Source organism: Convolutriloba macropyga, chromosome 9, assembly GCF_964194025.1.
Source record: "Convolutriloba macropyga chromosome 9, txConMacr16.3, whole genome shotgun sequence".
NCBI classification, from domain to species: domain Eukaryota; kingdom Metazoa; phylum Xenacoelomorpha; order Acoela; family Convolutidae; genus Convolutriloba; species Convolutriloba macropyga.
Window position 1 is genome coordinate 44,665,334 of NC_134476.1, and position 16,942 is coordinate 44,682,275.

At 38.5% G+C, this 16,942-nt stretch overlaps 1 protein-coding gene across 1 annotated transcript; it reads left to right on the forward strand.

The window, feature by feature from the left end:
* The first annotated feature begins 5,760 nt into the window (after positions 1 to 5,760).
* LOC142345400 (uncharacterized) lies at positions 5,761 to 16,605 on the forward strand. Its single transcript, XM_075397447.1, has 3 exons — positions 5,761 to 5,874; positions 15,778 to 15,938; positions 16,124 to 16,605. Exons 1-3 carry the CDS (start codon positions 5,764 to 5,766, stop codon positions 16,515 to 16,517), a joined length of 666 nt encoding a protein of 221 aa, XP_075253562.1. The 5' UTR covers positions 5,761 to 5,763; the 3' UTR covers positions 16,518 to 16,605.
* The last annotated feature ends 337 nt before the right edge of the window (positions 16,606 to 16,942 follow it).

Here is a 16,942-nt window from a genome sequence, read left to right on the forward strand (position 1 = left end):
TAATTTCTTGGATAAATTTCTAACTTAGTGAATGCAAGCTGCAAATTTCATATAACTTAGAATAAAATGGTTAACCTTGAATGATTCATGATTCTGAGTGCAAATGTATACATATCTAACTCGATATAGCATGGTTTCTGCTTAGCTAACAAAAAAGCCATTCCAAAAGCGCCTCAGGGTATTTTGGAATGGTACGGAATGCATACACATAAACTATTAACAATTCTTATACATATACAAGATATGTTATTACCTATCTTAATACATTAAAAAGTTGGAAAAAACTTGAAATATTCAAAAATGAAGACAAAATTGAAAAAACTAAACACACAGCTTTGAAGCCCTGTATAATACCTATCAGCTACTGAAATATCAATTTGATCCAACTGCATGTGTCTACGGGGGGTTCACTTAAGTTCAATTAAGTAAATACTGCTTACAGCTCAAATTGATCACAATTTGAACATTACACAGTGTTGCCATTTTGAAATTGCCACTTCTGAGCATGCAGAATTCACCAGCCCACTAGCTTTTTCAGTACAGGACACTTTTAATAACTCCAGCAAGCCCAAGGTTGACACAGGTTCACATTTTCTCCAACTAAATTTCTTGAAATGCTTCATCCACGTATCTAAATATATTCCTGTTACATATGGTACAAGTTGTATTTTACATATAATAACATTAACCTTGCTCTCGTTCCTTTCTTGCTAGATATTTCTCCTTTCTACAGGGTAACCTGAAACTACGTTTCATTCGTTTACTGGCAGTGAGCAAGGGCGAATTATTCAAAAGTTTGTTACTATTTGGCATGTGAGTAACACCACTCCGAGTAAAGGCATACAAATGCTCTGATAACCCGCTGACTTCATCTTTATGGCTCCTATCAAGCTCCATACTAATTTGTAGTGCACCCTCTATGCCGGCAAAACCACGCAAAGCTTTAAAACCTTCGTGTCTAATTCCAGAACCATAATCCTTCAAAACACGCTCAACCCTATTTAAATCCTTCGTATTACACGCCTCCCAGCCCCACACAAAAAACGCTCCCATAGTAGACGTTAACACAGCATGCGAAGCTAAACTTGGTTGGCACAGAATGTACCCTGGCTGTGGAATGTAACATTTGACATTTTCTTTCATAAACGAATTAACGGGGCCTTTCTTCACAAAATTCATGAAATCATCAGAATTACGAATAGCTTTCCCAAAACAAATGGAATGTTTGCCGGGAGTACAAATGAAATAAAGTTTTTTTCCGAGTAGAGTAACGTTACAGACACAGAATTGTCACCTCCGGTTTCGATGTGCCCGTCGGTGATCCATGAATTGTATTGCAAAATTGCGTCTAATTTCGTTAATTTTAAACACGTTGGAGCATCTGTCGAAACAACATTCTTTAATGACATGCTATAACACCAGGAGTACTGATTAATTTCATTGTCAGGACAATAAAGTTTGGAATATATTCGTGATTCACGTCCCAGCTTGTTAACAGTTGAAGGCAAATTGAAATAACAATCGACATCTGATAAAAACTGTTGCTCATTCGAAATGTCATTTAGAAAATTCAGAAAGTTTTTGTCAAATTGGAACAAATTATGGTTACTAATTGCAATTGGCTTGTTTACCCAATCATTCGATATGTAGTTTGCATAGCCCGCTGTTATAATTTTACTTGTTGCTTCCAGCCAAGTAGACGATTGTTCAACATCGATAATTGGTACAACATTCCAGCCGAGACTTTTCAATTTATCGAAATTTCTAAATATACTGTTGAAATTAACTATTCGCTCATGCAACGATTCTGAATTACTTTTGAAGCGAGTGAGAGGCATTACATCTGGAATAATTTTACGCCATTTAAAATTATTGCTCTTTCATTTGAAGAAAACCACCTAAAATACTTACCTTATAAATCAAAAAGCCAAGAAATAAACTCAAGTTATTTACAGTACATTACCAGAAAGGCAACACCACAAGGCCAACAACAAACGCAACAAAATACAGTTACTAGAATTATAACAAAGTAATGAAGATGCGTTGTGTTTCCCAGTTGAGGCTGAACTTGGCAAGGATAATCAACATTTGTAGAATAATGGACAATTTTACTGTCCTCTACAAATGCCATGTAGTTGTTGCAGCGTAGAATATAGGACCTTTCATCCAACTCAACATTTTCACAACATAAAGATGAAGAGAACAGAAAGAACAGAAACAGAAGAGCAAACATGATCAAAACTGAAAAATTACCTTACCTGTTAGTGTTTCATTATTCATTTTATACATTACGTTGACTGCAGAACTGAAATTAAAACAAAAAAAATCATCTTTGAACTTATTTTATAATTTGATCACTGCGCCCCTAAAATACTTCGCACTTGGCAGTAACATCTTTCATTTACGTCAGCAAATTTACCCTTGGGTTTCATAGACAAAAATAAACAAGCAAATTTTACAACTCAAATAAAAATTTAATCATTCGCTACAAACCTCCTTTGGCATGTTTTTACTTTCTCAAGAGTTTCATTATGCCTCAGAGGAAGCCACCCACATATGGGATGAACTGACAAAATTTAATTTCACTTCCCCAATCCAAGGCTGCTATTTTAAGCACTTTTATTGATTTTTCTGCGGGTAATGTCTATGTTACTGTCTGGCCAACTGTAGCGTGCAATTAAATCCCACCTCTATTTTTCCCAATCTTCTGATAAGATTCCTCAAATGATAGCAGCAGACATGTTATCACAGAAAAGTTTAATCATTTACAGTGCTTTGATATTTGTATTTTACAAAAAAAGTGATGAAAATCAAATCACAAACAGCGGAATCGAGTTCGTTTACCAGCAAAAACTTTTATTGGCAGAAAAATTCTCAAACGTGGAATTTTTAGTTCCTTTTCCCAGATTGCCCAGTGGACTGCATATAACTCTCAAGAACATTTCGGACCAACTAGAAAAATCGTGGTTCTCATACAAGTTTGGTTGTAATCTCACGTATATGAACACTAGCGAATCGATTCTTAACTATGATTACTTCGCTGAATATGTTCAAAACCAATTACAAGCAGCTGATCTTGACATCAAAAACTTGAAAACTGAAATTTCTCAAACCCTTGCCGCTAACAAATCGAATAACAGAGAGAAAAGAGGTGTACCCTTGGTGGCATTTGGAGCGTTAACCGCTTTAACAGCAGGCGCTGGAATCGCGTGCGCAGTCCGTAGCATTTTTGGTAGTTGCGGAGGAGCAAGTCGAAATCGTGAAGACATCGATTTTGCCTTGGAAAAACTACAAAATAATGATCAGATTTGGACAGAAGTTAAGAATAATCTGGAAGAGAAATTCATCGTAGTGGCTTCGCAACTGAAGGATATACGATTAAACGAAAAACAAATAATCGCGACGCAGAAAAATCATGCCCGAATTCTCAATAACGCAATCGCAGTTATCGAGTCGAACTCTCGCAGCTTAATGGCATGTTCTCAGTATTTCTATGCTCGGGATCAAAAACTCAAACTCCAAATTAATTTAGCAAGTTCATTATTGGCTCTGAATAACGAAATTAAAAGCTTTCGAATTGCGACCTACGCTTATCAGCTAACAATTTTAAATGCCGTAATGACAATGGTCGAAAAATTAATTCCAATGACACTGTTACCGAAAAATGTTTTAGAAAAAATACTTGAAAAAATTGCTAGTCAACAAGTGAAATCAACTGAAAGACTTACTCTCGCAATCCTGCCAGCTCAGATTCTAACATATTACGAAACTAAGTTGTTGACAAGTGTTTCCGTGGAAGAATATGGAATGTTATTTCGTTTGGCAATACCATTTGCATCAGGATCAACCGCCTTGAATTTATATCGCGCAATTACTATTCCGATGCCCACTAACGACTCGGATGGCTATGCATCACAGTACGAAACCGAGGCTGACTATATAGCTGTTGCTGAATCTACCCGAAGGATTGCATTGTTATCACAGCACGAAATTGATCTTTGTATCGGTTCCAGTAGCTTTTCAGTTTGCACTAACGGATTTTCTCTGGAAACTGCGGAAGATACGTCTTTGGGAGCACTTTTACTTGGAAACCAGTTTGCTGCTCTTCAAAACTGCAACATCAACACAGTCAAATTGCCCGTGAAGGAGAAAGCGAAAAACTTAGGGAATGGAAAGTGGCTTATCATTTCTGCAACAGAGCAGTTTGATATGTATTTGAGTGAAATGAGAGATACCAATCCTCTCAACAGAAAGAGACTTAATGGTTGTAAGGCATGCGATATAGAACTAGAATGTGGAACCAAAATCGAAACTCGATTTATGGAAATTCGTGCAGATATGGTGTCCTGTAGGAATGATTCGGTAATGCGAGTAGACGTAAATTTAACAGAACCACTTCGTTATCTATTTTCAAAAATCCCATCTCTAAATGAGATGCCTCATATAGCAACGGAGTCGCAAGCCAGACAGCAGTTTATTGAAAAAATTCAACTGAAGATGACAACAAACTCTGATTACTATCGCAAATCATTTGACCGGTTGAATGAATTAACAACACCAATAGTGGAGGATTTGAAAATTATCAGTCTTAGTTTGAGCAGCAGGTTTACGGAGAGTTCAAAGTGGAAAATGACTATTTACTTTGGTCTGATATCATTTGTGATATCATCGGTGCTGCAAATTTTATTCGGATATTTTTGCAACAAATACAGAAATCGTTACAACAGTTTGCAACATCAATACAGTTTTCTTCAAACACAATCAAATTCTGAACTCATGAGGAAGTATTTCATTTTAAAGGAAAGTGACATACGAGAGAGAGTAATGCCATTAGTGCCCAGTTATTCAAGCAGTTCACCAAAGAACGAACTTCGTGAACAAATTGCAATGCGAATTCAAAATTCATAAATCGCTTTCTTACACAAGGCTGTGGTCATTATCGCTTAATAAATTGCTTTCAAATGCTTTGAAAATGCTTTCAAAATTTTCTCCTTAATAGTGATAAAATTTAATTTTAGAGGCGCAGTGTCATGGTACAATTGTTTATGATTAGAATCTTCACAATTTCCCATGATTTAATATCATAGTATTTAAACTTTCTTTATACAGATAATATGGAAAATAGATTGATCTGATTGGTTACAATTGTAAAATAAAATAGTTGGGTACTAACCAAAAATAGAAGTAGTTGGAAGAGTTGTGGGATAGAAAGTTGAAGAAGCAAGAAGTTGATTGAATTGAATTGAAAGATCAGTAGAAAATTGCTTTATTAAAAGGGAAAGACCACACAAAGAACTCTTAGCATTCGATGGCCTGAAACAAAGGGGAAAGATAACCTCGAAAATCTGATTAAGTCTAAACTAGAATGTAAATAAGACCTACTTATCATCCACTTGTTTGCAGTTCACGAATGTTAATATAAAGTTCCAATAATAGGGTACCAATCCTGAGTACTCGGACACAGATTTTTATTAATTTCTTATTTGTAATTGATAAAAAAAGAGTTCTTTATGATAGTGCTATGTGATAGCAATGAAAGTTTGTTACCTCTGCAATTACAGCTTGAAAATTAGTATACCTGGAAAAGGAGAGATGTTAAATATGACTGTGCATTTATCAGATCTGGGCTGAAACTGAAGAATGGGTATCGTACAAGCATGATCAAGTGCAGTCCATTTCTAAGAGTACAGTCGACTTAATCTTTCACTGTCTCATTAAATACAGAAACCTCTTATTCATTAAAACCAATATTTCAGTTTTGAGATGGGCAGCGAGATAGAGGAGTTGACAAAGGAGTTGGAGATAGTGAAAGCGGAGGAACAGACTCTTCTCTCCCTCAAGGAGATCATCTCCAATCAGCTACATCAACTCGAGGTATCTTCAACGACCCTTTTCTACTCAATGGTTCTGCTTTCCGAAATGTAAAGTGTCTGATTAAATTTTGTGTCTGATTAAAATGAATTGATGTTTGCAGATAGAGATCCTAACTATCAAATGTTCAGGTAAAAACAATTATTGTAGCGACCGCTTAACCAACCTTGAAAAGACTAATAGATAAGATGTTCAAGATGACCTCAAGATGTTCAACGATTTCATGTCTCGTGGTAAGATCAGTAATGCTATTCGCGTTCTTTCGGATGAGCACAAAGGCGGCGTGCTCGCACTTACCGATCTCATAGACGGTAGACCGGTCCTCGAGATTTTACGCGACAAACATCCTGAAGGTCAACCCTTGGAGCCCAACTGCATTCAGAGCGAACATCCACGCACGCTTCCTTACCACCCTGCTGTCTTCGACAAAATCAGTGCCAGGCTCGTCCGAAAGCATGCAATGAAGACTCATGGCAGTGCCGGGCCTTCAGGTCTCGATGCCGATGACTGGCGTAGACTACTTTCTGCTTTCGGACAAACCTCCATGAACCTGTGCAAGCTTGTTGCCAAGTTTGCTAAGAGGCTTGCCACGTCCATAATACCACCGGATGATTTGATTGCATACAATGGTTGTCGACTAGTGGCTCTGGATAAATGTCCAGGTGTGAGACCTATTGGTATTGGTGAAGTAATGCGTCGCATCACCGGACGCATAATCGTCGACTGCATCAGGCAAGATCTAACATCCCTCGGTGGAAACATGCAACTGTGCCTGGGCCAGAAATGTGGCATAGAACATGCCATACATTCGCTTCGCCACAGTTTTGATGATCCCGAAAACAAAGCAATTCTTCTAATTGATGCCAAAAACGCTTTTAACGTGCTCAATAGACGAACAGCTTTAGAGAACGTGAAAGCCTTATGCCCATCTTTGCATGTTGCCTTACAGAATTCCTATAGCCACCCGTCTCATCTCTACATCGGTAAGTCGACCATACTGTCTCAGGAAGGTACGACACAAGGCGATCCCCTTGCGATGGCAATGTATGGAATCGCAATCCTACCCCTAATAACAAGACTTCATAATGACTCTTTGACCCAAAAATGGTATGCTGATGATGGTAGCGTCGTCGGTAAGTTAGAAGATATCAGGGCACTCTTCGACAAGCTCACTGAGCTCGGTCCCAAGTATGGATATCTTGTCAATCCTCCGAAGTGTCAGTTGATAATTAAGCCAGGAGGCGAGCGCCAAGCGTCAACTGTGTTTGCAGGCACAAATGTGGAAATCACGCAGGGCGCTCGAGTCCTGGGATCAGTTATCGGAAGCTCTGAGGCCAGTAAAAATTTCCTGAAAGATGCAGAAAATAAATACACAAAAAGTTTAGACAGACTTGGTCAATTTGCTCTCACCTCTCCCCGGAATGCCTATGCATGTTTGACGAAGGGGGTTCAACAGAAGTTGAGCTTCCTTTCGCGTACTACACCTTCCATGGACGGGGTTCTGGACAAGGTGGAGGAGCGGCTTGGCCGAGTCATACCGAACATCGTCGGCAAAGAAGTAATCCAAGAGGAAAGAGAACTTTTTTCTCTCCCTCTCAGAATGGGTGGGCTTAACATCGCCCTCCCACAAGATCTTCACAAAAATCTTGAGCAATCAGTTGAACTCTCAAGACCATTGGCGTCATTCAATAATATTCAACAATGTGAAGTAGAACAAACCAAGATCAGTCTCAGACAGAAAGCAGACAATCAACGTGAACTCATCTCGAAAAAATCCAGAACCGAAAACAATCTACCAGAAATGAAGTATACCATCCAGCTGGCCTCGGAGAAAGGAGCATCAAGCTGGCTTAACGCGCTTCCGTTGTCAAAACATGGTTTTGACCTCACGAAGACTGAGTTCCGTGATGGAATAGCACTTCGCTACACCTGGGAAGCGAAGAACACGCCAGCCATATGCGCATGCGGGAAAGAATTCAGCCTCACCCATGCCCTCCATTGCGCCAAAGGCGGTTATACGCACCTACGACACAACGAAATTAGAGATGTGTTTGCAAACCTGATGGATGACGTTTGCCACGATGTACAGATAGAGCCAAAACTTCAGTCGCTCGATGGAGAAATTTTCTTGAGTAATTCCACCACCACTGATGATGACGCTCGACTGGACATCAAGGCAAACGGTTTGTGGGGCTCCCGCTTTAATCGCACTTTCTTCGATGTGAAGATTTTCAACCCTCATGCGAAGAGCTGCCCTAAGACCATAAAAGATGCATACAAATATCACGAGAGCATCAAGCGAAATAAGTACGAAGAGCGAATCCGCGAAACCGAACACAGCAGCTTCAATGCACTGGTTTTTGCTTGTTCGGGTGGTCCAGGTCCATCAGCATCGCGCGTTATGAAACAACTCGCAACCAAGATCAGCGAAAAACGCGGAGAGCCGTACGCCGACACTATAAGCTACATCCGAACGAAAATCAGCTTCGCACTTCTGAGGAGCTGTGTTCTCTGCTTGAGGGGATGTCGTGCCCTCAAGCCTCGTGTTCTCAGTGAGACTTCGATTAGCGCCGTCGTGGAGGAGGGAAGGCTGCACTGAGTGTTTGGCTGCTTATCTTTATTCATTTGCTTATTCCTTGATGATCCATTTTTATTTTAATCCTTCCATTCTAGTTCCCTATGTGTGCTATATATATATATATATATATATATATATATATATATATATATATATAGGTGCTTTCCTCTCCACTTGTTATTTATTTTTGTGACTGGGCCGTCTTTACACTGTCTGGAGGGGAACAGCTTGGAGTGCAGCATCCGTCTACTAAGTGCTACTCATCATACCCTATTTTTCGACCTACATCCATCGATGCCGGATGGTGTACACGGCCCTTTTTTTATTTTTTTTTATAGATAAGTGTTTTGAACTGGCAGTTCAGTTGAAAAACGGATCTAAGAGTTCAATAAAACAAACGAGATTGATGGAAGAATTTTAGTCTCTTGAAGTAGATCTCTGGCAGTATCGTATTTGGTTTTCAGAAAGCAAATTTTTATGCCCCAGTTAATCTGTTTAATTCTGTCGATAGGTTAAAATGGTAAATTTTGAAACAAAATTGCACTAAAGTCTTAATGAGATAATACAAGTGATTTAAAAAGATTTATTCTTGTTTTAAATGGTACTTGAGCACGAACCAAGTATAATGATCTGATTGCTGAAGCCATTTTACTGATATCGTTGTTTAGTTGATTTTGGTATGTCTGTTCCTTCTGAGCGAAGTATTTGCACTTGACATTTTTTGAAAAAAAAAACAATTAAATTCATATCTCCTATGATTATTAAATGCTGTAAATGGCATTTATAAAGAGAGAAAAGAGAGAATAAAAACAGCTAGGTTAAAATGGACCCAAGAAGGGCTTGTCAGTGTTAAGTCAGTTAAATTAAGAAAAACCCCTCCAGATTGGAGTTGTTATTTAAATTTCCAAAGGATGCAAGCGGAGTTGTGTTGTTGCATGAGGATCGAAAGTTTTTGAACAAAAAACGATCGTGCCGGTGTCTCGGAAGTTGTGGAGATCACCCTCTTCAGCAATTCGTCCAGGAAAGTTGACGTCTCAGGCTCGTAGCTGCCCTGGGTGTCGAACGCCACAGGCTGGAAGATCAAGCCGCTTTTGGAGGTCTCACTGTACTTTGCGGGCTTCTTCTCTGCCTCCTCCTCAGCAAGGTGCGGACTGCCAGCGCGACCACGTGACAGCGAATCCACAACTGTGACGTCCCTCACCAAAGCTTTTCCACGACTCCAAGGCTTTGAGGTCATTCCATCGGGTCTCCTCCCCTTCACTTCTCACGAGGCCTTTTGGCTCTAAACATGATATAGCAACCGCAGACGCTCATGTTCTTTTAAACAACCAATTAAACTCAGAATGCCTATTGAATCTAGAGGCACTTTTTCTACAAAATAATCTATGTAATCCAAAATTATCAACCTCTTTTGCCGCAAATACATGAATGCTGATTACACATTTTACATCCTAATCTAGAAGCCACTGCAGTCCGAAAATGGGTATTAGTTAATTTCAAGCCAATAGAAGACATGCTGCCCAAAATAAACTGTAACAAATCTTCTGTTCCACTCCTGGATGCTAAAAAGACTGAAGGGGCCAAATTGATAGAAGATGAAAAACCGAGTCCACCTAAAGAAACAGGCAAAGAAACTTTTTTGCTGCTACTTCCATCTTGACTGATGTTACGAACTGTTTCCAAGGTTTTCAATAAGGCGGAATCGTAACTTTGAAGCTGTTCTTAAAACTTGAAAGTTGAAGTGTGCCAGAAATGAATTAACTTAGGCATATGAAAAACACTTTTGAGCAGGAAGCTAAAATGCGAATCAATTTTTTGCAATTTTTGAGAAATTGTATGAAGATGTTCTGTCTTCTCTTGAAGGACGGCGATAATCGAGTTGACCCCACTGGCGAGCCCAAAATGACCAGGTCCTCTGTTGGGGTAATGCCAAAGCCGTAGCAAACCAAGTTTAACTCGTCCATGATACGCTGGTGGATTGTAACAGACTGGTCATTGAGAAAGACAATCGCATCTCGAAGGGTTAACACTGAGTCCAATCTTGTCTGCTTCTTGAATCAAAATTTTTAAATCTTTTAATACTACACTGTTCCCCTGCAAAGGTGCCATGTTCGAGATAACCAAATGTTGAATTCAGAATTGATGTTTTGGGCTATGTGATTTATTCCGTCGCAGAGTAAAGGAGGGCCCCCAGGGTCTCCCTGCTGTGCTTCAGTTTCAGACTTAATGATGTGATCATCATAAAATATGAAGGTCCGGAATAAGCTGCTTCTGCGTGCTCGAATAAGGCTGGGTTGTGCTGATGGGTAACTTTCAAAATCTGTTCTCTGTTCAAACCGTTGAAAGCATTTTAAAAATCAATTTCACCAAAACATGATTGTCTGTCATGCCTTCGTAAGATATAAACGAGCTGCATATGCCGCTCCTTCACAACCACAACCCTTGCTGTAACCTAACTGTTTGCGGCTGTAACTTGCAGAACGGTCGTTTTTGACGTAGTTCTCAGCACATTTGGCCGTCAATCTACTTAGGGTGTTGCCAACTGCGATAGGTGGGATGACACCTGATTTTTTGTTCAGAGCTCTCAAATTTGCACCAAAAAATAATGGCCTAATGGAAACTGGAACGCCGCCCTTCAAAACGCAATTTATAAAACTTGATAGAGCTGTAAGAACTTTCAGTTTCATCCCGAGTCATTGTCACTAATCACGTCTTTCAAGACTTGGAGACGCAAGCCGGAGGGGCCTCCTGCTGAGCCCGCGGGAAAAGATAAGCTGGCTCGTAGAACTTCTTCCTCGGATGTAGAAGCGCATAAAGCATCTCCAGTACCAGTAACAGAGGGTATTGGGTGGTACGGCTGAAGGGTGCTTTATCTCTTAATAATTTCAGTATTTCGGCGTTGTTTGGTGCAATGCTATCGTCTAATGCTAAAATTCTTATTGCTCCTCTAATATCGCCCGCATTAAACTTTGTTTGCACAATGTTGTTAATGGAAACTTCTTTGGTGCTAGATTTGCTTTTACTTGATTTGGGAACTGAGTGATTTAAAATTGGTGCTAAAAGCTGGTATCTGTTTCTTCAGAACGTTCGATAAATTAACTTTTTTCCCAGTACGCTTAGGCAGTATAGGACACAATTTAGGGGCGCATATGAGTTTAAGCCCATCATTATTGTTAGTCGGTTTTTTGTTTAAAAGCTCTGTAAGTAATTTTCCAAATGAATTACTCGTGGCTTTAGGTAAACGGTTGAATAAGCTACAATTGTTCTGCGATTGTCAAAACTGAAGAAATAATTGATAATTACTTTAAACTTTAAAAAAAATACTTTTTCCACTCCAAAATCCTTTTTCAAATTCCTCCGTATCCCTTGTTTTGAATTTCTTTTCTCAAACTATTGCTTTTCTCAAACTCTGTCCCTAGTCTTTAATGTTAATCGTTGGGTTTAAATAACCGGGGTTCAAATAAACAATGGTAAAAGTGAAAAAATACAAAAGATCATTGGGCACTGCTTCAAGGCAAGCAATGGTATCTCCTTTTTTAAAAGAAAGATCTGAAAGGTGCTAGTCACCTTGTTGTTCACTTCAGTCGGACCTCAAAAGTCACTTTTTTCCCTCAAAGTAGCAAATATTATTCTTGCTAAAATCTTCTTGGATTTCAAGCTGGCTTTGAACTTATTGTTTAGAAATATAAAGCTAACTGCTTTAGCAGCGTGCTATTTGTGTTGATATTGGCCTCGGCGAACTGTGCCAGATTACTGTACATCGCATGCAACTCACAAAGAACTGCAAAGCTACCGTAAATTGCATCAAAGGAAGGGCCTTGCGAGAGATAATTATACTTTTGTCATACCGCGTGTGAGATATTTTTGATCAACATATGGCCTTGAGATGCACAGCTTAATGTTTCTAGGATGGGACTGCAATAGCTGTAAAATGTTTTTTTGAAAGAATTAAAAAGTAACTGACTTCGGAATTTCTGGTCATGATTTTTAATGGTTTGCAAAAGTGTATGTCGGAGATAACCAGTTGTTCGGCTGAGGCTCAGTGCTTGGTTGATTGCAAAATGGTTTGTTTAAGTTCTGATTTTGCTCCGGAGCTGTATTATAGTAGTATATTTCCTCGAATATTTGTAAGAATCCTTGCTTTAGGTTGCTATCTGTTGCTTCTAGGTATGCTGATTATACTTATCTACCTTTGATTCAGCAATGATCATGTGTTCTTTAATTGCTCTCAAACGAAGTTTGTAGCAATTATATTAGTCCTGTTGGTCTTTTTTTATGCGATGTTTCGCTTGACCGATTTTTCGTCTGACGCTTTTGACTTTTCGTCCTCAAAAACGGGACAAACTGGTAGCGCCCAGCGGGTATTAAGTGCTCTTAGAGCCTTTCAGCCCTGTTTCAGCTTAAACGGTTTTGGAGACTTATACTTAAGGTGTAAAGGGCGGTTATTAGAGGCTGAAGACACCCCCCACTGTTGACCCCCCCCCCCCACTATTGCCCCCTCCCCCCTCCCACTGCGCTGTCCCCCCCCAGTGTTGCCTCACCACCCCTCTCTCCCCATCAGCCCCTGTCTCTCCCCCCCCCCCGTCGCTAGCTAATGACGAACAACCGCTTGCTAAAAACGCAATTTTATACTATTTTGCAATTTTTTTCAAGCTTTTTGAAAATTTTTGACTTTTTTTATTTTTATTGGCCCTAGGTGTCAAGGAATCTCCTCTAGGTTTCAATAATAGGTTACTGCATAGTTTGTAGTAGCATTGGAATGGTTTTATCATTTTAACGTCACAAATTTAAGCAATTTTTTGACAAAATCTGCCATTTTACAAAATCTGCAATTTTACAAAATCTGCCATTCAAAATTTTGAATTTTTTATATTCAGGTCTTTCTAGACCCAGGGGCCAGAAGACATCCTAAGGGGTTTGATAATAAGTTACTGACAAATTTTTATTGGCCACGGAATAGTTTTTTAACTTTTTAATGTCACAAATTTTAGCATTTTTTTGATAAAACTTGCTTCTTTTCAAGTTTTTTTTTGAAAATTTTTGTCATTTTTTAGATTTTTTTAGCCTCAAGAGCCAAGAAACCCCCTCTAGGGTTTGAAAATAGTTGACTCTTTAGTTTCTGGTTTAAATGGAATTTCTTGCAAGAGTTTAACATCACAAATTTTAGCATATTTTTTTTCAACTTTTGCCATTTTCAGTTTTTTGACATTTAGTCATTATCCAGGGTTTTTGAATCTCAAGGGTCAGAAAACCTCCGTTAGGGTTTGATAATAGGTTTCTGTAAAATTTTTGTTGGTCATGGATTAATTTTCAACTTTTTTATATCACAAGTTTTAGCGATTTTTTTATGAAACTTGCGATTTTTAAGTTTTTTGAAATTTTTTGTCAATTTTTAGGTTTCTTTGTTTCAATTTTTTAGCCTCCAGAGCCCGGGAATTTCCTCTAGGGTTTATTATTATGTTACTGCACAGTTTGTAGATGTAATGGAATCTTCTTCAAGATTTTAATATCACAATTTTTTAATTATTTGCATTTTTTTTCACTGTTTTTGAATTTTTGCCGGCACCAGAGGCTCTGGGACCTCCTCCAAGGTCTGATAATAAGCTGCTGCAAAGTGTACACATTTACTGGGATAGTGATCATCATTTTTATAACTCCAGTGTTAGTAGTTTTTGGATAAAATTTAAGCCTTTCAAATTTTTGGAAATTTTTTTCCCAATTGTATTGATCTTTATGAGCCTGTGAAACTATTTCACTATTTCAGGCTTGAAACAGGGATACTGGATTCTCTGTTGAGACAATGAAATTGTTCTTAAGATATTTATACCTTGAATTTTTGCAAGATTTTGCAGAACTTATGAGACAAAAAATGGTTGTGAACTTTTTTTTACTGCGAAGTTGGAAATTTATTTTTGGATTTTGCCTTTATCAGTTTTTTTTATATGATTTTTTTATTAACAAGGCTGGAAAACTAGAAGTGGCAGAGTCGAATCCATTCATGGAAAATGTTCCTGTCTGTTTTTCTCTCGGTTAGGGTTCCTTTCCTTTTTTTTCGTTCACTTTTTAACTCTCTTTCTCCATCTCTCTCTCTCTCTCTCTATTTGTTGATGCCACCCCTCAGCTGCTTTTATGTAGCGTAATGTCATCATCTCTGATCCTCATTAACAATGAGTTTTAGTAGAAATGGTTTTTAATCATAAACGATCTAACAGGCACTTAGGAAATCATTGTTAATTGCTCTCAAAAGCAATTTGTACCAAATATATTAAACCTGTTTGTCTCTTTTTTGCAATTTATTGCTTTACCGATTTTCCGTCTGACCCACTTGATTTTCGTCTTCAGAAACTGGATAAAGAGGTAGCGCACAGAGGTCACTAAACCATGGCTAGCTGCTGACGAAGCCAACCGCTCGCCGGTCGTTTGAGAGCAATTCGCCCGACGTTAGTCGTTTGTTTAATCTTTCGTTATTGTTTTGCAGAAGTATTGATCAATTTTATCATCTTGTTAATCAACTTTTTTATTCTCCATCCACTCAGAAAATTTTTTGCGTTCTTATGAGTTCTTGACTGAAAGGTTGTTGTACGGTAAGAACGTATTATTTTTTCTTAAGTCTGATGCGACTCTTTGAGAGACCACTGATTTAAGTCAAATCTTTGAGAGACTACTGATTTTCAAGAGTTTATTGTGATGTATTTTTTATAAGCTTGTGTAGTTGTTAAATAACAACGTAAAAATGTGGGGTTTATACTCGTATTTTTCATGAAAGTTGGGTATGGCTTGGTGAAATTCGTGTATGACAGTGAAGCAAAAGGTTTTGCATCGGAAGGCATGAAAAATCGAAGTTAGAGATATGAATTTTACAGCGATTATCAATATGAGCTCCATAAATTTTAGCTAAATAACTAGGGAAACAGTTGAGTCGTTAAACAGTTACGGACCTTTTACTTTCCGGCAAGCAACAGCAAAATTCTAGAAATAATTTTTTATCAAAAATAAACATTATAAATCGACATCAGAAGTTTTATTTTACTGCCCCAAAAAGTTTCTTGAGCTTAAGTGAGTTTTATGGATCCGTTTGGCAAGGTTCTCAACGTATTGCCAATAATTTGAATTGGTATTCTTTCACCCTCCACGTTCACGTCTGCATTTCAATTTGAATGACTCTGTGTCTTTTAGTTGCAGTTCTGATCTAAGTAAATTTGATAATATAAAAGTAAAAGCGTGGTGGCTTTGAAAGTAACTGGCTGTGAAGAATTAGACGGCTGAGCATATAGTTTTTCTTCATTCAAATGATAAAACGAAAAGATTTGACAACATGTTTTGTTTAGATGGAGGAGGTGGCGTTGCGTGAAATAATTTCTCTGGAGCAACAGACGCGTTCTCTATGCCAAGGCACCCAAGAGCCAGACAACAGCGCCTTTTCTACAGATATGACTGACTCTTCTGCAGTTGGGCTCCTAAACCTACAAGAACAGTACAACTTCAAGAGGTAACGCTACTCATCGGAATTTTTCACATTTAAACCCCGGGTTCAAAATTCTCGATTTCACTAGAATGTGTGAACAAACGAATTCGTCTTTTTGCATGGGAATAACGATAATGGTTTGTATAGCCTTAAAAGAGCTTCAAGCTATGTCAATGTTGGCTAACTTTAAATTTCCATGTTTGCTTTAGTTCATCTGACTCTCTCACAAATAGCCAAAAAATTGAGAACCAATATTCTTCTATTAGCCAAAACCCAGTGCAGTACATTGACCAACAGGAGGCATACAGTGGTCACAGCCACACCATCATAGACCAGGATGCTCTCAACGACACTGACCTCCAACTTCTTGAAAGTTCCTATTCTCGCGAACAAATTCAACTTATCGCCAGTGAACCATATGACAATCAACTACCCAATGGAGTGAGTAACATTTATCATATGGAAATAGTTGATGACACCAACGGTCTGCCAGCTTTGTCATTTGATGACCTAGACCCAAATCGACCGCCAATTGATACAGGCAATCGCAATCAGGAAGAAGAAGAACTTGACGATGACGATGATGACAATCGTGATAAATAATTGCGCGAACTCGAAAAAGCCTAATGATGATCACAATCTTTAATGCTCTATTTATTTATTTATTACAAGTACAGCTTTTTCAATGGTGTTTTGTTCTTAGAGTGGTTTTTTAAGCTAGTGAGGTCAATTGATAGAAGCATAACCTAATGTAAAGTTTTGGAAAATTGCAGTAGCGAAGAAAGTAGGATAAGGTGATCAAGTCAGGGGGGGGGGGGGGGGGGGGGGTAAATGGATGGACCTATGTATTAAAATCAGGTAAACCTATTGTCATCGATTTTTAAAGTATTTACCTATTTTAACCGCTTGAGTAAACATATGCCAGATGTTGCAAATTACATAGGATGGACCTAAGCTTCTAACCTATTTTCATCACTTTCTGGTATAACAACCAGTGGCGCTGTTTGTTTGCTATTTATGTGACCTCT

What these genes read in the sequence shown, in the direction of transcription:
- LOC142345400 (XM_075397447.1), top strand. Translation starts at nt 5,764, where the DNA reads ATGGGCAGCGAGATAGAGGAGTTGACAAAGGAGTTGGAGATAGTGAAA. An exon ending in ATCAGCTACATCAACTCGAG is followed by an intron (nt 5,875 to 15,777) that starts GTATCTTCAACG and finishes TGTTTTGTTTAG; the next exon opens with ATGGAGGAGGTGGCGTTGCG. An exon ending in GAACAGTACAACTTCAAGAG is followed by an intron (nt 15,939 to 16,123) that starts GTAACGCTACTC and finishes TGTTTGCTTTAG; the next exon opens with TTCATCTGACTCTCTCACAA.